The following is a 24946-nucleotide window of genomic DNA, read 5'->3' as shown; positions in this document are numbered from 1 at the left end:
GAAGTCCTATGAGTGTCATCTGATGAAGACCATCAAAGGTTAGTGATTAATTTTATCTCTATTTCTGCTTTTTGTGACTCCTCTCTTTGGCTGGAAAAAATCTGTGTTTTTCTGTGACTTGGTGAAGACCTAACATAATCATTTTTGGTGCTTTCGCTGTAAAGCCTTTTTGAAATCGGACACTGTGGTGGGATTAACAACAAGATTACCTTTAAAATGTTATGAGATACTTGTATGTGTGAGGAATTTTAATTGTGAGATTTCTATTGTTTGAATTTGCCACTCTTCACTTTCACTGGCTGTTGTCATATCAATCCCGTTAGCGGGCTCTCAGCCATAAGAAGTTTTAAGGGTGTTTCCAATGTTTTGTACACTTTGTGTCTATTGAGACACATTACAGACAAGCCTACAAATAGCAAAACAGAACTCACTTGATTGACAATTAAATGTATTTCAACATTGAAATAAGCCTATAGGCTAATGTTTACACACTACATTGACAAAAGTATGTGGACACCCCTTCAAATGAGTTGATTTTACTATTTTAGCCACACCCTTAACTGACAGGTGTATAAAATTGAGGTACACAACCATGCAATCTCCATAGACAAACAGGCAGTAGAATGGCCTTATTGAAGAGCTCAGTGACGTTCAACATGGCACCGTCATAGGATGCCACCTTTCCAGAAAGATCATTCCAATAGACACCCCAGAGACGACAATTTTCAAAATTACAAAAAAGACAGTTTCGTTATCACCTTTGTGCCAAACATATATCAATGGAATTTGTCCATGAATTGTCTTCAAGGCCGATTTTTCTTTTCTTCCCCCCCCCCCACAAATCACAGCTAAAGTTATTAATGTTTTATATTCATGCTATTACATGGAAGAGCTTGCACGTGTAATGGATGTGAAAAACAATGGAAATCACTCACTTGCTCTCGTCCACATTGCTCATTCAATGTGATGGGTTCCTGACATTAGAAGATGAGACCGACTGACTGAAGTAAATGGATAGTCCAGGATCTGCTGTTTGTATGTGGCTGCTTTGAAAGTGAACTGTGTTTGTGTGTGAGATCAGGGGTATATTCATTCTGCCAATTCTGTTGAAAAAACGTTCCTTAAAATGAAGCAAATGAAATCAAAGATAAATATACCGGTATTTGTCTAATAGAAACTCTTGTTTGCAACTGTTGGACTAATGATTACACCCCAGATCAGATAGATACAGGTAAGAGTGTGCAAGACGGTATTGAATGTGTCAATGTCACCTTGATTACTCAGATTTCTCTCGACCTGTGCACCTACGTTGTAAACTTTCATTCATAGGCTAGGTTGTAGCAACCACTTGATGGGTATAGGGAAAATTAGAGTATCATGTAGTAGCCTAAACCTGTCGATGTTACATTGAGCTGGGTGAATGATAGTCATCCAGTATGCTGTTATAGAAATAAGGCCATGCTCATAAAAAAAAGACCTGTCCTCCCTTGTCTTAAAGGCACAGACCGCCATTAACATTTACTAATGGGCTCCTGAAACGGGAATCTAGCAAGATGTCAGCCTCCTTGAATAGGCGTATCTGACCGTGAGTAGATTACGTTCAAAACAACGGTCGGCCATCTTGGAGGCTGTCTCTCGTTCTTAATATAACTCAATGCATTGCTGGCTTCCACCATTTTAATGTAGTCAACTGGGTGGTACTTCCAACTTCATTGGCTGATCCCTCCTGACTCTGTTGGAGTCATCTCCAGCTGGCTCGTCAGTAGGGATTATGCTGAGCCACGGGGGCACCGGTCTATGGCCCGTGATGTAAATGGTGAACAGGCAAATCTGGCAAGGGCCCTTCTCAAATAGCAACAGTAATCTGCGCCTTTCGGTCATTCTGTCAACAAGGCAGCATGGTGCATCATCCAGAAACATCTCTTTTCCATAAAATATTTGTTCAAATTTTTAAAACCAGGTTTCATTGAAGGCAGATAAAGCTTTTTATCACAATCAATAACTTTTTCATGTGAAAACACAGAATCCTACTCATTACTCCAAGTGCTTAATTACATCACTTTTGTTTGGAGCCTGACTTCCCTGTGGGCTTTGAATGTGGCACCTGTCAAAAAAAAAAAAACTAATCCGTGCAAAACACGCCTATCCGGGGGCCCAGGCCAGATTAATCGAATCCCCTCAGTGCCGCTGCGCATTCTATCACAGACAAAGATGAGTCCTCTATCTATCTCTATGGCCGCACACCATTGTTCAGAATCTGTGCTGTGAAGACGGTGCTTTTTGTCTCAATTTCTATTTATTACTACAGGTAGGTAATAGTTTTTAAACGTGCTATCTAAAATCGAAAGAGCATGTCATAACATGATAGGTTACAAATCCGTCAAGGGATTGCCAGGTTTCCTATGTTAAATTTGTGTCGTGATGAAAACGATTTTACAAGTCATATAGCTTGAGATTTTGGGTTTGTCTGACTTAATGTACACCATTTCGTCAAGGTAATTAAAATATATTCAATTTATTTGAGATTTCTGAGTTCGTTTAATATGTTATTGGTTTTGTGTGTCAAACAAAAATCTCACGAGCTGGTAAAATGGCGGCGCCCGCTGTCTGCGTTTTAAAGTCCAAATAGAAGACAATGGACCCGATCATATATTTATGTAGTTGGTGCAGTATATTAACTAATATACATGGGTTCTATCTTGAACCATTATTTATTCGTTCACAATTGTACAATTTATGCTCCCCTCATATATAAACCACTAACACAAAATCGTAATTTTGATGACACATGGGGAGCTTACTGTACATAGTAAAATGGTGCGCGCCAAATTGTAGTTCACATTTTGGTGTGGAAAACGGCTGATAGGATTTTTCTTCAATATTCATCAAAAAGTAACACAATTACAATCTTTAGAGAATACAAATCTCATGTAATCAATTGCATGTGGAAAAAACGTTAAGACGGCAGCAGATGAAACAGAACCTGAATGATCTTCCCCCTCTCCCTGGTTTTAGCTTGCTGCCATCACGGTCTAGGTTTAGGATATTTAGCCCATACCAGTGACAAACAAACGATGTTATCGACGTATGGCAGGACCAAACACAGTCTAGCTCACTTATTTTGCCAGCTAGAAAGAAACCGACACACATTTATTCAGAATCGGAGCAAGCTGCCCACCCAGAAAACGTCTTTAAAAAGGTGTTGTAAAGACGACTATGCTTGTTCGGTTTTGGTTGAAAATAAGTATTTTTCAGGTCGTTGTTTTAAGGACTCAGAGCAAGTGACGTCACCGATTGAAACGCTATTAAGCGCGAACACCGCTAACTAGCTAGCCGTTTCACATCCGTTACACACACAAGAGGATCCTGACAGACAAGTTGATTGCAAATAAAAGTTACATTTTACTTTGAATAATACATATTGTTCAACATTTCAATAATATTCTAATGGATCGACGTTAAACTTTAACACAAGTTTCAATTTTGTAGTACATTTTGAGTCATTCCCCAAAATAGGTGCCTTTTGAATTAGTGCATCATTTATACATAAAATATCAGAGGGAATAAAAAATGCACACATTTTGTGGAACAATCCACTTCCTGGCATAATTCATGGGAAACAGCTCTGGTCTTGATCAGTTGTGGATGTATAATTATAATCTTCACTCTTTTTCATTTTATGAAAAAAGTTTTATGAAGGTAAATAGTAAACAAACTGTAGTAATGAATATAGTGAGAGCAAGTTTGAACTACATTTTGACAGGCTTCTTAGCTAGTTAATTTTGGTCACTGCATTTTGCACTCATTCACCTCTTATTTGTAACATATTAATGCCCTCTCTCCTGTGAGCTAACGTTCTTAGCTAGCTAGATAGCTAACCCATATGTAACGGATGTGAAACGGCTAGCTTAGTTAGCGTGGGCGCTAAATAGCGTTTCAATCAGTGACGTCACTTGCTCTGAGACCTTGAAGTAGTAGTTCCCCTTGCTCTGCAAGGGCCGCGGCTTTTGTGGAGCGATGGGTAACGATGCTTCGAGGGTGACTGTTGATGTGTGCAGAAGGTCCCTAGTTCGCGCCCGGCTATGGGCGAGGGGACGGTCTAAAATTATACTGTTACACATACTACAGTTAGTTAGCAAAGAGTAACGTTGATGTTGGACTCTAGCTAGTTAATAAAAAATTATAAAGTTATGTCAAAAAACAATGACTCCACACCCGTTACCAGAAAACATAGCTAACCCGATACAGTAAACCAGCTTACTATCAAATATGTTAACCCTGCTTTCCCGCCTTACTATCTAATTAGCTAGCAACTAAGTTAGTGTTAACTAGCATGCAAGTATCCAAGCAGACTTGCTAACTTTAGCCTAGAGAAAATAATAGTTTGGGACATAAACTGATAATTAATATAACAACTTTATCAAATTCCAAATGTTTTCAGAAATGTTGTTGCTTGAAATGATCCGTGTGTCGTTGTTACCGTCCTGAGGAACAAATGTCGGGTGAATGACAGGCTCTTTCTGCTTCTCCCAGTTTGGAGACATGACGGTTATAAATTGTAATAAATTCCGTTGTGAAATTGTAAACTAATGATTTTAAATTACAGGTAATTTTCAGTCATTCTGTCTATATCAGAACATCTAACAAGCTATTTAATTAGATGTATTTTAATTTTAAATCAATATATTTCATTATATTGTGTATATCAAATAATAATCAAACTTATACTATATGCAATATTGTATAGTTATATTCGTGTATCTAATGCATTTCAATGAGTAGAGGCTGACCTTCGGCTATAATTGGATCAAAACAGATTTACATTTTTGGGTGAAATTAAGTCCATGATGGATGGACCTGATAGAGCCGAAAATTCGCCGTCCGTGGACGTCGCCACTGATGCCATGGCAAAGCCACCGTGAAATTCCCATTTCATCTGTAGTTGTTGGCTTTTTTCAATGCAGGATTCAACATGCAGGAGTTAGTCCGTAGCGGGGTGTGTCTGGTTTTGTGGAGGGTTATATGGAGTCTGATATCTCCCAGTTGAGTAAAGTTGGTAAGAATGAATGGAAGATGGAGACAGCGAAAAATGGAGCAAACAGACCAAAAGTTGTAAACGAACACCAAATCAAATGTATTTATAAAGCCCTTCTTACATCAGCTGATATCTCAAAGTGCTGTACAGAACCCCAGCCTAAAAACCCAAACAGCAAGCAATGTTGGTGTAGAAGCACGGTGGCTAGGAAAAACTCCCTAGAAAGGCCAGAACCTAGGAAGAAACCTAGAGAGGAACCACGCTATGAGGGGTGGCCAGTCCTCTTCTGGCTGTGCTGGGTGGAGATTATAACAGAACATGGCCAAGATGTTCAAATGTTCATAGATGACCAGCAGGGTCAAATAATAATAATCACAGTGGATGTCGAGGGTGCAACAGGTCAGCACCTCAGGAGTAAATGTCAGAAGGCTTTTTATAGCCGATCATTCAGAGTATCTCTACCGCTCATGCTGTCTCTAGAGAGTTGAAAACAGCAGGTCTGGGACAGGTAGCACGTCCGGTGAACAGGTCAGGATTCTATAGCAGAACAGTTGAAACTGGAGCAGCAGCATGGCGAGTTGGACTGGGGAGAGCAAGGAGTCATAAGGCCAGGTAGTCCTGAGGCATCGGTTTCTTTTGGAGTGCGATTCATCAACAATTAAGTATTTTTGGGAGATCATCTGAGGTCAGGAAGATGGTAAAGGAGGCATTAGGAAAGGTAGAGTCAGCCAGAGTGACCAGTAATGGTCTTGTTTTGATTTCTTGCGTCTCAGAATAGCAGAAGGAGAGAGCATTGTTTTTCGTAGCAGGGCAACAATAAAAGGGTGTTCTCTCTGGAGTTTCGTTGGAAGAGTGACTGCCTACTCATGTGATTCTGCAATATGTAAGATACGCAGTGAGAGCTATTCTGAGTAAACCACTGCAGTTATGAAATTGATAAAAGAATGGCCATGTTTCAAGTGTGCCAACGGAATCTTTTGTGTATTTATTAGGATCCCCATTAGCCGCTGCAAAAGTATCAGAATTGTTCACTTCTCTCATTGACTTGTCAAACCCCGGCTTGGACTGCTTCGCAAGCGTTCTCTGAAGTCTCGCGTTGTTTACGTATCTGGGTTTAGAAACTGGTAGTGGGGGAACAGGAAGTCCCGCGCAGGCGCGCATCATTCTTCAGAATAAAGGATACGTCAGAATTGTGCAGTCGAGACGACAACTTCTGTGTCCGTTTCAAATGTATTACTACTGGTATGTAATAGCACGTTATAATATCGAAATAACATGTCATAACATGCTAGGTAACAAATACGTCAAGGTATTATCACGTTTGTTAAAGGTTTTATCTGCTATTTTTGTGTCAAACCGCGTGATTGAACGTGATCACTTTTTTACATATCACATAGAGACTTTGGGTTAGTCTGAGTGGATGTATATCATTTCGTCAATGTCATTTCATAAAGTATACATTTATCTGAGATTTCTGGGTTCGTTTTACATGTCATTTTTGGTTTTGTGTAAAATTCGGGAGATGGGAAAATGGCGGATCCCACTCGGTCTGCATCAACGGACTTCAGTGCAGGCAGTGAGGGTGCAGCAGAGACCATTTCACGGTTGCACTACTGTTTTGGAGCTAATTTGTAATGATTATCAGTTTTCTACATGTGTACTAATATTCAGAGACATTCAGTTGTTTCTGTCTATAAATGTTACTGTGGTGTAAACGGAAAAACGATTGTTTTTTTATTGGAATAATACAGTGGAGACAAGGTTATTCAGGAAAATAGTACATAGTGCTGCCTAAAACATACTGCAACCTTGTACTAAATGGTTTTTGAGTCATTTATGCGAATTCAGGAAATCTACTATAGATTAAGTGCATTTAAGTTGTGTAATTTAAGCAATTTAAAGTCTATACTTTGTCTAATATGAATTAATTAATGTTTTGTCAATGCTTACCTACCTCATCTATTGAAATGAGATCAGTGCTTGTCTTGGACAGCAGCTCATCAGAGCTGAGTACCGTCACCTCAAATGTTTACTGTTTGAGCTCATGTTCCTCTTATAGAATATTAGCTCAACAGTATTGTGGAGCTCCTGCACCTAAATATAATCAATATTTTTAGAGAATTAATAAAGTCTTGACAGTTCTGGCACTAACTTTTGTGTCTGCTTCTCTTTATTATTATTGGCCGACTCAGATTAAGTCTGATTCCGGTAACATCAACAGTGAGGACAAACCCAGCCTGCCACTCTCCTTCCACACTGTGTCCAAACCTACAGTCACTGGGTCCTGATTGTGACAGTGGAGCCCAGTTTGCACTGCAGGATCCAGAGATGGCATCAGTGAAGCTGGAAGACTGCAGTCAAACACTGGAGCTGAATGTCAACATTAAAGATGAAGAAGAGGAGGAGAAGATTGGGACATCTGTTTCTCATGGTAAGAGCAGGTTCTGTCTAACTAAGTTTGTTTTTCATTCCAACTTCCCACTGTGCATGAAAAGTTGCTGTAGAACTGTTTTATTTATTTTATTTCACCTTTATTTAACCAGGTGGGCCAGTTGAGAACACCTTTATTTAACCAGGTGGGCTAGTTGAGAACACCTTTATTTAACCAGGTGGGCCAGTTGAGAACACCTTTATTTAACCAGGTGGGCCAGTTGAGAACAAGTTCTCATTTACAACTTCGGCCGAGATAAATAAAGCAAAGCAGTGCGACAAAAACAGCAACAGAGTTACACATGGGATAAACAAATGTACAGTCAATAACACAATAGAAAAATCTATATGCAGTGTGTGCAAATGTAGTAAGATTAGGGGGTAATAGGCCATAGTGGCGAAATAATTACCATTTAGCTTTAACACTGGAGTGATGGATGTGCAGATGATGATGTGCAAGTAGAGATACTGGGGTGCAAAAGAGCAAAAATAAATAACAATATGGGGATGAGGTAGTTGGCTGGGCTATTTACAGATGGGCTGTGTACAGATGCAGTGATAGGTAAGCTGCTCTGACAGCTGATGCTTAAAGTTAGTGAGGAGATATGTCTCCAGGTTCATTGATTTTTGCAATTCGTTCCAGTCATTGGCAGCAGAGAACTGGAAGGACAGGTGGCCAAAGGAGGAGTTGGCTTTGGGGATGACCAGGGAAATTTCCCATTTGGAGCATGTGCTACGGGTGGGTGTTGCTATGGTGACCCGTGAGCTGAGATAAATTGGGCTTTACCTAGCAAAGACCTATAGATGACCTGGAGCCAGTGGGTTTGGCAACGAATATGAAGCGAGGGCCAGCCAATGAGAGCATACAGGTCGCAGTGGTGGGTAGTATATGGGGCTTTGGTGACAAAACGGATGGCACTGTGATAGACTGCATCCAATTTGTTGAGTAGAGTGTTGGAGGCTATTTTGTAAATGACATCGTCAAGGATTTGGTAGGATATTCAGTTTTACGAGGATATGTTTAGCAGTATGAGTGACTGTGGCTTTGTTGCGAAATAGGAAGCCGATTCTAGATTTAATTTTGGATTGGAACTTCTTTGGGACAGGGGCAGTATTTTCACGTCCGGATGAAAAGCATGTCCAAAGTAAACACTCAGACCCAGTAGATTTGGATAGAAAACACTCCGAAGTTTCAAAAATTGTTTGAATAATGTTTGTGAGTGTAACAGAACTTATTTGGCAGGCGAAACCCCGAGGACAAACCGTTCAGATTTTTGTTTTGAGGTCGCTCTCTTTTCAATGGGATTTCATTGGGAATCCAGATTTCTAATCGACTTTCCTGTAGCTCCGATCGCTTCCACTGGATGTCAACAGTTTTTAGAAATTGGTTGAGGTTTTTCCTTTGAGAAATGAAGAAGTAACATTGTTCAGAATGAGGGTAGATGGAAGTGTACTCTTTGTTAGAGGCGCGTGACCTGAAAGCACGCTCCTCTTTGTTTTCCTCCGGTATTGAACACAGATCATCCCATCTTCAATTTTATTGATTATTTACATTAAATACCTAAAGTTGTATTACAAAAGTAGTTTTAAATGTTTGGACAAAGCTTACAGGTAACTTTTGAGATATTTTGTAGTCACGTTGCAAAAGTTGGAACTGGCGTTTTTCTGGATCAAACGCGCCAAATAAATGGACATTTTGGATATATATCGACAGAATTCATAGAACAAAAGGACAATTTGTGATGTTTATGGGACATATTGGAGTGCCAAAAGAAGAAGCTCGTCAAAGGTAAGGCATGAATTATATTTTTATTTCTGTGTTTTGTGTCGCGCCTGCAGGGTTGAAATATGCTTTTCTGTCTTTGTTTATTGGGGTGCGATCCTTAGATAATAGCATAGTTTGCTTTCACCGTAAAGCATTTTTGAAATCTGACACGTTGGCTGGATTCACAACAAGTGTTGCTTTAATTTGGTATATTGAATGTGTGATTTCATCAAAGCTATATTTTTATAGTAATTTATTTGAATTTGGCGCTCTGCATTTTCACTGGATGTTTGCCAGTTGGGACGCTACCGTCCCACATATTCCAGAGAGGTTAATGTGACCCTGGAAGGAGAGTTTACAGTATAAACAGACACCTAGGTATTTGTAGTTGTCCGCATATTCTAAGTCAGAACCGTCCAGAGTAGCGATGCTAGTCGGGCAGGCGGGTGCGGGCAGCGATTGGTTGAAGAGCATGCATTTAGTTTTACTAGCATTTAAGAGCAGTTGGAGGCCACGGAAGGAGTGTTGTATGGCATTTAGGCTCGTCTGGAGGTTTGTTTAACACACCGTCCAAAGAAGGGCCAGATGTATACAAAATGGTAAAATGGTGTCGTCTGCGTAGAGGTGGATCAGAGAATCATTGATATATATACAGAAAACAGAGTCGGCCTGAGAATTGAACCCTTTGGCACCCCCATAGAGACTGCCAGAGGTTCGGACAACAGGCCCTCTGATTTGACACAGAACTCCATCTGAGAAGTAGTTGGTGAACCAGGTGTGGCAGTCATTTGAGAAACCAAGGCTGTTGAGTCTGCCTATAAGAATGCAGTGATTGACAGAGTCGAATGCCTTGGCCATGTCGATGAAGACGGCTGCACAGTACTGTCTTTTATCGATGGCGTTTATATCGTTTAGGACCTTGAGCGTGGCTGAGAATGCACCCATGACCAGCTCGGAAACCAGATTGCATAGCGGAGAAGGTACGGTGGGATTCGAAATGATCGGTTATCTGTTTGTTCACTTTGCTTTTGAAGACTTTAGAAAGGTAGGGCAGGATTTCATGATGAACTGTTTCAATGAGAAGGTAGATGTTATTTCATGCTACTGAGACCTGCATGGTTTGACACCAGTATTGTCAGCATTTGTTTTATTCACTGGTCTATCTGGAGTGCTCAGAGAGTAGACTAAAGAAGTGAAGTTGACAAACTGCCAGTGTTTTAGGGTTCTATGAACTGAGTACCGTAATTGCTGGACTATTAAGCGCACCTGAATATAAACCGCACCCACTGAATTATAAAAAAAATATGTATTTTGTACATAAATAAGCCGCCCGTCTATAAGCCGCAGGTGCCTACCGGTACATTGAAACAAATGAACTTGGTCACTATCTTCCTCCTCCTGTGCACTGAAACCACTGAAGTCATCTCCTTCGGTGTCGGAGTTGAATAGCCTCAGAATTGCTTCATCCGATGTTGGATCGTTTTCATTGTCGCTCTCGTCACTTTCATCCGGAGGCAAATACCCCGCTGAGCTCACGCTGCTGCCCCTTCAACACGCAGCAGTCCAGCCTTTCGAAACCCGTTGATGATAGTGGATTTTTTGACAAGGTTCCACGCTGTCAGGACCCACTGGCAGACTTGACCATAAGTTGCTCTTCGCATGCAGCCCATTTTAGTGAAGGATTTCTCCCCACTTGTCATCCAAGCCTCCCACTGAACAAGGAGCGCCACCTTAAATGCACGATTTACACTGATGTCCAGTGGCTGCAAATACTTTGGGCTTTTCTTCCCTCTGAAAGCTTTTGTTGTCTTTTTGCACTGAGTCAGTTCCTCACGCTGCTGTTTCCAACGTCTTATCATCGACTCATTAAGGCCAAGCTCCCATGCAGCAGCTCTATTTCCTTTTCCAACAGCCAGATCGATCGCCTTCAACTTGAAAGCTGCATCATATGCATTTCTCCGTGTCTTTGCCATGATGAGGGTGACAAAATTACTACCGTAATCAGAATGATGGGAAGTTTGAGCGCGCTCGATTTACGTCACATTATGTGACGGTGCTCAGTTTTTTGGCGGCATGAATCTTGTGAAAGCGGGAAAAATCCATAAATTAGCCGTGTCATTGTATAAACCGCAAGGTTCAAAGCGTGGGAATAAAGTAGCGGCTTATAGTCCGGAAATTACGGTATGTGTAGTTTCTAACGCTTGTGATTAGAGGTCGAACGATTATGATTTTTCAACACCGATACCGATTATTGGAGAACCAAAAAAGCCGATACTGATTAATCTGCTGATTTTTAAAATAAATAAAATGTATTAAAAAAAATACATTTGTAATAATGGCAATTACAACAATACTGAATGAACACTTATTTTAACTTAATATAATACATAGATAAAATCAATTTAGCCTCAAATAAATAAACATGTTTCATCATGTTCAATTTGGTTTAAATAATGCAAAAACAAAGTGTTGGAGAAGAAAGTAAAAGTGCAATATGTGCCATGTAAAAAAAAAAAAGCTAACGTTTTAAGTTCCTTGCTCAGAACATGAGAACATATGAAAGCTGGTGGTTCCTTTTAACACAAGTCTTCAATATTCCCAGGTAAGAAGTTTTAGGTTGTAGTTATTATAGGACTATTTCTCTCTATACCATTTGTATTTCATATACCTCTGACTATTCGATGTTCTTATAGGCACTTTAGTATTGTCAGTGTAACAGTATAGCTTCCGTCCCTGTCCTCGCTCCTACCTGGGCTCGAACCAGGAACACATCGACAACAGCCACCCTTGAAGCAGCGTTACCCATGCAGAGCAAGGGGGAGAACTACTCCAAGGCTCAGAGCAAGTGATGTTTGAAACGCTATTAGCGCGCACCCCGCTAACTAGCTAGCCATTTCACATCGGTTACACCAGCCTAATCTCGGGAGGTGGCATCCGTAAGTCTAAATATTTGTGTTGCATTGCACAACCTTCAATGTTATGTCATAATTACGTAAAATTCTGGCAAATTAGGCGGCCCAAACTGTTGCATATACACTGACTCTGCGTGCAATGAACGCAAGAGAAGTGACACAATTTCACCTGGTTAATATTGCCTGCTAACCTGGATTTCTTTTAGCTAAATATGCAGGGTTAAAAATATATACTTCTGTGTAATGATTTTAAGAAAGGCATTGATGTTTATGGTAAGATACACATTGGAGCAATGATACGCACCGCATCGATTATATGCAACTCAGGACACGCTAGATAAACTAGTAATATCATCAACCATGTGTAGTTAACTGGTGATTATGATTGATTGTTTTTTTCTAAGATAATTTTAATGCTAGCTAGCAACTTACCTTGACTTACTGCATTCGCGTAACAGGCAGGCTCCTCATGGAGTGCAATGTAATCAGGTGGTTAGAGCGTTGGACTAGTTAGCTGTTGCAAGATTGAATCCCCCGAGCTGACAAGGTAAACAAACGTCTGTCGTTCTGCCCCTGAACGAGGCAGTTAACCCACCGTTCCTAGACCGTCATTGAAAATAAGAATGTGTTCTTAACTGACTTGCCTAGTTAAATAAAGATTAAATAAAGGTGTCCAAAAAATACCGATTTCCGATTGTTTGAAAACTTGAAATCGGCCCTAATTAATCGGCCATTCCGATTAATCGGTCGACCTCTACTTGTGATAGTGAGTGGAGGATGATATGGCTCATAATTTTCATGACTTAGGAGATACTTTTAGAATAGTTTTATTGTATTGCACAGCCTACTCATATGAATACATAGTGTGTTCAGACCCCTTGACTTTTTCCACATTTTGTTACGTTACAGCCTTATTCTAAAACGGATTAAATAAAAAACGTTCCTCATCAATCTACACACAATACCCCATAATGACATCACAATACCCCATAATGACATCACAATACCCCATAATGACATCACAATACCCCATAATGACATCACAATACCCCATGACATCACAATACCCCATAATGACAAAGCAAACGCAGGGTTTTAGAAATGTTTTCAGATTTATAAAAAATGTAAAAAATAAATACCTTATTTACATAAGTATTCAGACTCTTTGCTAGGAGACTCGACATTGAGCTCAGGTGATACTTCTTTCCATTGATCATCGTTGAGATGTCTCTACAACTTGATTGTTGTCAACCTGTGGTAAATTCAATTGATTGGACATAATTTGGAAAGGCACACACCTGTCTGTATAAGGTCCCACATTTGACCGTGCATGTCAGAGCAAAAACCAATCACTTGGTCGAAGGAATTGTCCGTAGAACTCCATGAAAGGAAAAATTCACGAGGTGGTAAAATGGCGACCCCCACTCGGTCTGTGTCAACAGACTTCAGTGCAGGCAGTGTGGATGCAGCAGAGAGACAATTTTACAGTTGCACTACTGTTTTGAAGCTAAATGTAATGATTATCGGTCTTCTACATGTATAATAATATTGACACATTCAGTTTGTGTTGATCTATAAACGTTACTGTGGTGTGAACAGGAAATACAATTGTTTTTTGAAGTCAAATAGTGAATACAAGGTTAAGGAAAATAGCACATAGTGCTGCCTAACACAAACTGTAACCTTGTACTAAATGGTTTTTGAGTCATGTATGCATTTATCTACTACAGGTTAAGTATTAGCTCAAAAGTATTGTGGAGCTTCTGCACATAAATATAAACAGTACCGGCCCTATATAATGAGTATCGGCAACTATTTCAGTCCAAGTCAAGCACTGAATTAGATAATTGAACAAGAAAAAATATAATGTATTTAATAGAGAATAAAGACCTTGCCAGAACTTTCAAGAAAATAACTTTTGTGTCTTTCTCTTGTACTACTTGTCAACTCAGGTGTGAGGCCGGTAACATCAACAGTGAGGACAAACCCAACCTGCCTTTCTCCTTCCACACTGAGTCCAAACCTACAGTCACTGGGTCCTGATTGTGACAGTGGAGCCCAGTTTGCTCTGCAGGATCCAGAGATGGCATCAGTGAAGGTGGAAGACTGCAGTCAAACACTGGAGCTGAATGCCAACATTAAAGATGAAGAAGAGGAGGAGAAGATTGGGACATCTGTTAGTCATGGTAAGAGCAGGTTCTGTCTAATTTGGTTGTTTGTTACAACTTCTCCGCTGTGCATGAAAAGTTGCTGTAGAACTGTTTCATGATGAACTGTTTCAATGAGAAGGTAGATGGTATTTCATGCTACTGAGACTTGCATGGTTTGACACCAGTATTGTCAGCATTTGTTTTATTCACAGGGACATCTGGAGTGCTCAGAGAGTAGACTGAAGAAGTGAAGTAGACAAACTGCCAGTGTTTTAGAATTATATGAAAAATGAGTCAGTATAGTTACTAACCCTTGTGATAGTGAGTGGAGGATGATATAGATCATAATTTTCATGACTTATGAGATTATTTTAGAATAGTTGTATTGTCCTTTTGTATTGTGCAGCCTACTTATATGAATACGTACAGGTATCCTAGTGGTTAGAGAGTTGGGCATGTAATCGAAAGGTTGCTGGATCGAATCCCTGAGCTGACAAGGTAAAACAAACACATCAAAAAAAGAAACGTCCTCTCACTGTCAACTGCGTTTTTATTCAGCAAACTTAACATGTGTAAATATTTGTATGAACATAACAAGATTCAACAACTGAGACATATGCTGAACAAGTTCCACAGACATGTGACTAACAGAAATTGAATAATTTGTCCTGAACAAAGGGGGGGGTGGGTCAAAATCAAAAGTAACAGTCAGTATCTGGTGTCAGCTGCACCAGATTTGCCAGTTCTTGCTGTGAGATGTTACCCCACTCTTCCACCAAGGCACCTGCAAGTAATTAAAAGTCATTAAAACTTGTTTTTCAACCACTCCACAAATTTCTTGTTAACAAACTATAGTTTTGGCAAGTCGGTTAGGGCATCTACTTTGTGCATGACAAAATTAATTTTTCCAACAATTGTTTACAGACAGATTTCACTATATCACAATTCCAGTGGGTCAGAAGTTTGCATACACTAAGTTGACTTTGCCTTTTAAACAGCTTGGAAAATTCCAGAAAATGATGTCATGGCTTTAGAAGCTTCTGATAGGCTAATTGACATAATTTTAGTCAATTGGAGGTGTACCTGTGGATTTATTTCAAGGCCCACCTTCAAACGCAGTGCCTCTTTGCTTGACATCATGGGAAAATCAAAAGAAATCAGCCAAGACCTCAGAATTTTTTTTTATTCCTCCACAAGTCTGGTTCATCCTTGGGAGCAATTTCCAAACGCCTGAGGATACCACCTTCATCTGTACAAACAATAGTACGCAAGTATTAACACCATGGGACTACGCAGTCGTCATAATGCTCAGGAGGGAGACTGGTTCTGTCTCCTAGAGATGAACGTACTTTGGTGTGAAAAGTGCAAATCATTCCCAGAACAACAGTGAAGAGGCTTGAGGAAATGGGTGCAAAAGTGTCAATATCGACAGTAAATCGAGTCCTATATCAACATAACCTGAAAGGCTGCTCGGCAAGGAAGGAACCACTGCTCCAAAACTGCCATACAAGCCAGATTACGGTTTACAATTGCATCTGGAGACAAATATCGTACTTTTTGGAGAAATGTCCTCTGGTCTGGGGGGAAAAAAATATATATATATATAACTGTTTGGCCGTAATGACCATCGTTATGTTTGGAGGAAAAAGGGGGAGGCTTGCAAGCCGAAGAACACCATCCCAACCGTGAAGCGCGGGGGTGGCAGCATCATGTTGTGGGGGTGCTTTGCTGCAGGAGGGAATGGTGCACTTCACAAAATATGTGGCATCATGAGGGAGGAAAATTACGTGGATTTTTTTGAAGCAACATCTCAAGACAGGAAGGAAGTTAAAGCTTGGTCGCAAATGGGTCTTCCAAATGGACAATGACCCAAAGCATACTTCCAAAGTTGTGGCAAAATTGCTTATTAAGGACAACAAAGTCAAGGTATTGGAGTGGCCATCACAAAGCCCTGACCTCAATCCTATAGAAAATTTGTGGGCAGAACTGAAAAAGCATGTGCGAGCAAGGAGGCCTACAAACCTGACTCGGTTACACCAGCTCTGTCAGGAGGAATTGGCCAAAATTCACCCACCCTATTGTGGGAAGCTTGTGGAAGGCTACCCGAAACGTTTGACCCAAGTTAAACAATTTAAAAGCAATGCTACCAAATATGAATTGAGTGAATGTAAACTTCTGACCCACAGGAAATGTGATGAAAGAAATAAAAGCTGAAATAAATAATTCTCTACTTTTATTCTGACATTTCACATTCTTAAAATAAAGTGGTGATCCTAACTGACCTAAGACGGGGAATTTTTACCAGGATTAAATGTCAGGAATTGTGAAAAACCGAGTTGAAATGTTTTTGGTTAAGGTGTATGTAAACCTCTGACTTCAACTGTATTTACACATGTTAAGTTTGCTGAAAATAACCACAGTTGACAGAGAAAAGGAGATACCATTTGATGTGCTACATTACCCAAAGGCCCTTTGCACATGGTGTTAGGCTTGCATTTTAGTGTCAATCATTTTAGTCCAAGGATAGGATCGAAAATCCTCCAAGAGCCTTGGTCTGTGAGATGACCAAGAACCCAATGGTCACTGTGACAGAGCTCCAGAGTTCCTCTGTGGTGATGGGAGAACCTTCCAGAAGGACAACAATCTCTGCAGAACTCTACCAATCAGGCCTATATGGTGGAGTGGTCAGATGTAAGCCATTCTTCAGTAAAAGGCGTACAAGACGGCCTGCTTGGAGTTTGCCAAAAGGCTCCTAAAGGACTCTCAGAACATGAGAAACAAGATCGGTGAAGGTAACTCGGAGTGGACTCGTAAGGATTTATTGTTTCTCTTATATCCAGAGGGAGCGGGCACTCCGGATTTCGCGATTGGGGACAAGAATTGTGACTCGGATTGCTCTCCGGAACAGGGTGGCATTGAAAGGAGTGATAATGGGTTTAGGTTTAAGTGTTAAGGAGGAGCGGTTGAAATGGAAGATTCCAAGTGTCTGTGCTGCCCACCATTAGTTGAGAGAAGGATCCTGTGTAGAGTGTTGGGAAACAGAGAATACATTGTCTGTGATGTAGAGTTTTGATGCAGAGTCTCTGCCAGATAAGGTAAAGGTAGGAAGTGTCAGTTATCCCGTGAGCACTTTTGTTCCGTAAATACTACAGTGTTTTAGGTGTCAGGTTAATGGGCCTGTTGCAGCAGAATGTAGGCATGAGATGCCCTAGATGTGAGAAGTGTGCAGGAGGGCATGAGAGGCCCTAGATGTGAGAAGTGTGCAGGAGGGCATGAGAGGCCCTAGATGTGAGAAGTGTGCAGGAGGGCATGAGAGGCCCTAGATGTGAGAAGTGTGCAGGAGGGCATGAGAGGCCCTAGATGTGAGAAGTGTGCAGGAGGGCATGAGATGCCCTAGATGTGAGAAGTGTGCAGGATGGCATGAGATGCCCTAGATGTGAGAAGTGTGCAGGGGGGCATGAGATGCCCTAGATGTGAGAAGTGTGCAGGGGGGCATGAGATGCCCTAGATGTGAGAAGTGTGCAGGGGGGCATGAGATGCCCTAGATGTGAGAAGTGTGCAGGGGGGCAGGAGATGCCCTAGATGTGAGGAGTGTGCAGGAGGGAATGAGATGAAGGAATGTGTTGTAGTACAGAAAGTGTAGTATGGCGAAGCAGTGAAGAGAGCGGTAGAGGAAGATGGGTACATGGTGAGGGATCTTGAGAGGATTCCTGTGAGGAGGCAGAGACCAAGAGAGAGTGGTGGGAATAATATGTGCTTCCGCCAGGTGGGCTTTTTAGTATTTATAGTCATGTTTGTTAATTGTACTGCAGAAATGGATAGAAAGTCGCATAAAATAGAGATTGTGGGATTGCGAGGATTTACTGCAGAGGATGTTTAGTGGTCTGGTGTAGGACTAGATAGGGTTAAATAGTGGAATGGGGTGGTGGGTTTTTTGTGGAAAATCACCACAAAGGGACTCAGTCAAAGTTAAATGAATCATTCTTTATTATCAGCAAGCTGGAGAGGTTCCAACAAACATAAAGCACCATAGTACATGTCGGTCGGGAGCTCTGCCGGGGCAGTCCCGTTAGTTCTCCTGTATACTGCTTAGACAGACAAGTTGTATTTGCATGATTTAGCTTATTCCTTATTCGTCATTAACGTTTGGTTCCTGCATGTGACCGACCAGTACCTCACGAGGCTTCTTCTCTCCAAGCTGAGACCTTGAAACTGAGATATCCCTTTTGGTAACCAGAACCATGTTCAGGGTGTACTGCCAATTGGCCTGAGGAGATGAGTCACATGCACGAACCAAGAACATTTTCCCCAAAATGTTTAGAGGGCTAATATTTGGCAGGGCAATTCTGTATTAATTACTGTATTAATGAATTGAATGTATGTAGGCTGTGGAATCCCTCACACCAGTACAGTAGGTGGAGGTGTAATGCAGCTAAAAATTGGATGCGATCCTCTAACCAAATCCCAAAGAAGAAGGACCCAAATACTTGACCCGAATGGAGAATGTGAAAAAGGAGCAAGCTTTATCTCTATTATTGATGTTTGATGAAGAGTATCTAAAGCTGGGATATATAAGATACCCCATAAGAGAGTTGGTGTAAAACCCGATGCACGGAGGCAGTGAAGAGAGTTTACAGGAGAAGATATGATGGTGGATGAAACGTAAACAGTTGAAAATGTTGTACCTCAATCAAGTGATCTGGTTGACATTTCTTTTGTATTTATATACGACCAACCAAATCCCAAAGAAGAAGGATGTGAATGCACGTCCTTTGACCCGTATGGAGAATGTGAAAAAGGAGCGTTGTTTATCTCTATTATTGATGTTTGATGAAGAGTATCTACCACCCTATGTAAAGCTGGGATATATAAGATACCCCCCCATAAGAGAGTTGGTGTAAATCCCGATGCACGTAAGAAATGTTAAGGGTTTGGCCACATGTCAAGTGTTTGCAGGCAGACATGTTTTATTGAAGAGTTTGTGAATGTAAAATGTTGCAACTGTGGAGGGGGTCATGTTCCTGAATTCCCAGAGTGCCCTGTTGCTGTACAGTCACCCTATGTGGAGGTGGTGAAGAACGTTATAGGGGCAAGAGGCCACAGTTCTGAAGAAGATATGGTGATGGATGCACCTCAACCAGTTGTAAATGTTGTACGTCAATCAAGTGATCTGGATACACTTATTGTGAAGAAGGTGGATATTTTAGTATTTATAGCCACAGTTATTAATTGTACTGCACATGAAGTCCAAGAAGCTGGACATCATTATATCTGCAGCTGAGAAGTTTCTGGGACTCCAAGACTACAAGGACTACTGTCACCAGATAATGTTCTGCTCTTACAGGATCCTTCTCAGCCTGTGTTAGATCCTTCTCAACCTGGTTAGAACCGAATAGCACGCTGATATAATGTAAATGTTGTTATTGATCATTTGTATGATTTTGAAAAATTATACTGTTTACACTGAACAAACGCAATAATGTAAAGTGTTGGTCCCATGTTTCATGAGGTGAATTAAAAATATATATATATTTCACCTTTATTTAACCAGGTAGGCTAGTTGAGAACACGTTCTCATTTGCAACTGCGACCTGGCCAAGATAAAGCGTAGCAGTGTGAACAGACAACACAGAGTTACACATGGAGTAAACAATTAACAAGTCAATAACACAGTAGAAAAAAAGAGAGTCTATATACAAATAAAAGATCCCCAGAAATGTTCCCGACAGACAAACTTATTTCTCACAAATGTTGTGCACAAATTTGTTTACATCCCTGTTAGTGAGCATTTATCCTTTGGTAAGATAATCCATCCACCTGACAGGTGAGACATCAAGAAGCTGATTAAATAACATGATCATCATTACACAGGTGCACCTTGTGCTGGGGACAAGAGTAGCTGAGTAGGTACCTTGGCAGCAGTTAATGGGGATCCCTGATTGTGAACAGAGTGCCCCATGGTGGGGTTATGGTATGGGCAGGCATAAGCTACAGACAACAAACACAACTGCATTTTATCAATGGCAATTTGAATGCACAGAGATACCATGACACGATCCTGAGGCACATTGTCCTGCCAGTCATCCGCCTCCATAACCTCATGTTTCAGCGTGACAATGTGCAGCCCCATGTCGCAAGGATCTGTACACAATTGAAAATGTCCCAATTCCATGGCCTGCATACTCAGCAGGAATGTCACCCTTTGAGCATGTTTGGGATTGACGTGTACCACAGCTTGTTCCAGTTCCCTCCTATATCCAGGAATTTCGCACAGCCATTGAAGAGCAGTGGGACAACATTCCACAGGCCACAATCAACAGCCTGATGAACTCTTATGTAAAGGAGATGTGTCCTGGAGGAGGCAGCAGCAGCTACCCACTTCTCCAGTGCTTCATTAGTAAATTGAGAGGCGTCGGAACCAAAAGTGAACCCAAGAGGGGGGGGTGACCTGGGGGTCTCTGAGGTACCAGAATACATTTAAATAAAATACCTTTATAATAAACCATTGGAGGCATTATCATGGCTTTGGTGTACTTGCATATTATATTTAATTTAATCTTTATTTAACTAGTCAGTTAAGAACTTATTTTCAATTACGGCCTAACCGTACCAAACCCGGACGATGCTGGGACAATTATATATGTGTCAATTGTGCGCCGCCCTATGGGACTCCCAATTCATTTCTTTCTGAACAGACTGCAGAGTGCTGCAACACCTCAACACACTTCCCACAGCTATTATTCTATCAGGAAATAAATGAAGAAGTGCAATGCTGGAGAGATGAGTTGTCGGCTCATGTCTATAACAACACAGAGAGGGAGAGAGATCATAGAAATTGAATCTCATTTTAGTTCTATGAGAGATACAGGCGTGCTTCTCTCTCACCACAGCAATGGCCACTCCTTGGTCTAAATAGGCTACAATGTTGCACAAACCATAAACCTGGTTCGGCCCAACATCAAAACATTCTTAGAACATCAGGTTTTCACTTTGTTTTTTAGGGGGCATGATAATTACAGAGGAATCCAAAATGTAGTTAGGATTTTTATATTGCAAACAGTATAAATAATTTTTCATGCCAGAAGAGGTAGGCTACCTGATGAGAGGTACCGGAGGATCTGGCTCAAATGAAGCACCGCCCTTCTCATATAATGGGGTAGGGCCATCCCAAGAATCCCTGAATGCACGGACAATTGCGCCAAAGATTTTTTTTATAACTAAACCAAGATAGACTACAACTAGTCGTTTCTGATGGGAAACAGATGAGCCATACTGGGCAGTGCCAAGCACGAGCTACCGAGATCCTATTGGTGCGTACTTCTGCGTATTTCTTTATATTTCTGTTAGTCAATGCCGCCTCTGAAGCGCTGAATGTGCTATAACTCAATTCGCCTTTACATTCCTTCTAAACAAAGACATTTTTAAAAACTTTTGCAAAGGGAAAAGTCTACAAAACTTAGTCCATTCTGTTCATAACAGATTTTGAACAGAACTGTATTAAGATCAGATGTTTCATCGATTAGAACATTTGCAGAATGTTGACCAAAATCCATCTCGTTCCGTCTTCTCCCACTGCCGGCCAGCGGGCTTCCTCTCACTACCATATTTGGTAGTGAGTGGAAACGCTAAGCGGATCCTTCACATTTATACATCTGGTGAAATATCTGTCTCATTGTTCTGTCTGTGGCTGCACTGTGGTCGTGGGGGAACAGGAAGTTCGGGGCACGCACCATTCTTCAGAATAAATATAAATATTTATCTCCAGAACTGTCATGTTAAGTAGATAACCTTTGTGTCCATTTATATGTATTACTACAGGTATGTAGTAGCAGGTTTAAACTTCCTAATATCAAAACATGTCATACCATGCTAGGTAACAAGGTATTATCACATTTGGTAAAGGTTTCATGTGTTATTTTTGTGTCAAACCAAGTGAAGAACATGATAACTATTTTACAAGCTACATAGCTAGAGACTTTGGGATTGTCTGAGAGTATGTACATCATTTTCTCAAGGTCATTTCATAATCTATTTTAGATTTCTAGGTTCGCGTTGTGTGTTATTGGTTTTGTGTAAAATTCACAAGCTGGGAAAACCACCGCGCCCACTCTGTCTGCGTCAAAGAGAGACAATTTTATGTAGTCATATTCAGACACATTCAGTTTCTTTGTCTATAAATGTTACTATGGTGTGAACGGGAAATACAATTGGTTTTTGATTAAAATAATACAGTGAAGACCAGGTTATTCAGGAAAATAGTACAGAGTGCTGCCTGAAACATACTGTGATCTTGTACTAAATGTTTTTTGTGTCATTTATTAATTGATGTAAATCCAAGAAATCTACTATGGGTTAAGTTTAGTTACATTGTGTAGCGTGTACTTTGTCTAATTTTGAATGAATTCATGTTTTGTTGTCAATGCTTACCTACCTGATCTATTGAAATTAGATGGACAGGAGCTCACTGGAGCTGAGGACCAGCACCTCAATGTTCTACTGCTTGAGCTCAAGTTCCTCTTATAGAATATTAGCTCAACAGTATTGTGGAGCTCCGGCATCTAAATATAAACAGTACCGGTACCTATTTCAGTCCAAGTTAAGCACTGAATTAGATAATTGAACAAGAAAAAATATAATATATTTTAATAGAGAATAAAGAAAGTGCCAGAAATGTCAACACAATAACATTGTGTCTGTTTCTCATTGTTACTACAGGACTAGAATTAAGTCTGAGGCCGGTAACATCAACAGTGAGGACAAACCCAGCCTGCCTCTCCCCTTCCACACTGAGTCCAAACCTACAGTCACTGGGTCCTGATTGTGACAGTGGAGCCCAGTTTGCACTGCAGGATCCAGAGATGGCATCAGTGAAGCTGGAAGACTGCAGTCAAGCACTGGAGCTGAATGTCATCATTAAAGATGAAGAAGAAGAGGAGGAGAAGATTGGGACATCTGTTTCTCATGGTAAGAGCAGGTTCTATCTAACTATGTTTGTTGTTCATTCCAACTTCCCACTGTGTATGAAAAGTTGCAGTAGAACTGTTTCATGATGAACTGTTTCAATGAGAAGGTAGATGTTATTTCATGCAATTGACACTTGCATGGTTTGACATCAGTATTGTCAGCATTTGTTTTATTCACTGGGCTATCTGGAGTGATCAGAGTGTAGACTAAAGAAGTGGAGTAGACAAACTGCCAGTGTTTTAAAGTTCCATGAAATTAGTCTATTTTTAATTCAACTTACTTAACCTTTATTTAACTAGGCAAGTCAATTAAGAACAAATTATTATTTACATTGACGGCCTACCTCCCGGGACAACCCGGACGATGCTGGGTCAATTGATCGCCACCCTATGGGACTCTTTCTTAATCACGGCCGGATGTGATACAGCCTGGTTACTAACCCTTGTGATGATGAGGGGAGGATGATATGGCTCATAATTTTCACGACTTTTACCCACTTTTAGAATAGTTTTATTCCCCTGTATTGTACAGCCTACTGATATAAATACATACAGTGCCTTGAGAAAGTATTCGGCCCCCTTGAACTTTGCGACCTTTTGCCACATTTCAGGCTTCAAACATAAAGATATAAAACTGTATTTTTTTTGTGAAGAATCAACAACAAGTGGGACACAATCATGAAGTGGAACGACATTTATTGGATATTTAAAACTTTTTTAACAAATCAAAAACTGAAAAATTGGGCGTGCAAAATTATTCAGCCCCCTTAAGTTAATACTTTGTAGCGCCACCTTTTGCTGCGATTACAGCTGTAAGTCACTTGGGGTATGTCTCTATCAGTTTTGCACATCGAGAGACTGACATTTTTTCCCATTCCTCCTTGCAAAACAACTCGAGCTCAGTGAGGTTGGATGGAGAGCATTTGTGAACAGCAGTTTTCAGTTCTTTCCACAGATTCTCGATTGGATTCAGGTCTGGACTTTGACTTGGCCATTCTAACACCTGGATATGTTTATTTTTGAACCATTCCATTGTAGATTTTGCTTTATATTTTGGATCATTGTCTTGTTGGAAGACAAATCTCCGTCCCAGTCTCAGGTCTTTTGCAGACTCCATCAGGTTTTCTTCCAGAATGGTCCTGTATTTGGCTCCATCCATCTTCCCATCAATTTTAACCATCTTCCCTGTCCCTGCTGAAGAAAAGCAGGCCCAAACCATGATGCTGCCACCACCATGTTTGACAGTGGGGATGGTGGGTTCAGGGGAAGATGGTTAAACGTTTTGCATTGTTGCCAAAAAGTTCAATTTTGGTTTCATCTGACCAGAGCACCTTCTTCCACATGTTTGGTGTGTCTCCCAGGTGGCTTGTGGCAAACTTTAAACAACACTTTTTATGGATATCTTTAAGAAATGACTTTCTTCTTGCCACTCTTCCATAAAGGCCAGATTGGTGCAATATACGACTGATTGTTGTCCTATGGACAGAGTCTCCCACCTCAGCTGTAGATCTCTGCAGTTCATCCAGAGTGATCATGGGACTCTTGGCTGCATCTCTGATCAGTCTTCTCCTTGTATGAGCTGAAAGTTTAGAGGGACGGCCAGGTCTTGGTAGATTTGCAGTGGTCTGATACTCCTTCCATTTCAATATTATCGCTTGCACAGTGCTCCTTGGGATGTTTAAAGCTTGGGA

The 24946-nt window shown here is 40.7% G+C and overlaps 3 protein-coding genes across 27 annotated transcripts in view; 2 read left to right on the top strand and 1 right to left on the bottom strand.

The window, feature by feature from the left end:
* Positions 1 to 24946, top strand: part of LOC110528894 (oocyte zinc finger protein XlCOF6-like) — a 680129-nt gene that overhangs the window by 45426 nt on the left and 609757 nt on the right. The window lies entirely within an intron of this gene.
* The window catches only part of LOC110510710 (zinc finger protein 883-like), a 586683-nt gene that overhangs the window by 292846 nt on the left and 268891 nt on the right, over positions 1 to 24946 (bottom strand). The gene's annotated exons all lie outside the window — the stretch shown is intronic.
* Positions 1 to 24946, top strand: part of LOC110517120 (gastrula zinc finger protein XlCGF17.1) — a 422438-nt gene that overhangs the window by 205664 nt on the left and 191828 nt on the right. For 12 of the 19 annotated variants that reach the window (XM_036951151.1, XM_036951139.1, XM_036951134.1 and 9 more), the window contains one exon: positions 23008 to 23256. The exons of 4 other annotated variants lie outside the window; for them this stretch is intronic. In XM_036951151.1, the coding sequence (XP_036807046.1) occupies positions 23008 to 23256 (249 nt within the window). Of the gene's footprint in view, positions 1 to 2193; positions 2309 to 6171; positions 6278 to 7227; positions 7467 to 23007; positions 23257 to 24946 lie in introns of those variants that run through there. 3 more of the 19 variants (XM_036951158.1, XM_036951154.1, XM_036951153.1) reach the window with 3 other exon arrangements.

Source organism: Oncorhynchus mykiss, chromosome 18, assembly GCF_013265735.2.
Source record: "Oncorhynchus mykiss isolate Arlee chromosome 18, USDA_OmykA_1.1, whole genome shotgun sequence".
NCBI lineage: Eukaryota > Metazoa > Chordata > Actinopteri > Salmoniformes > Salmonidae > Oncorhynchus > Oncorhynchus mykiss.
This window is presented reverse-complemented; position numbering and strand designations above follow the sequence as displayed.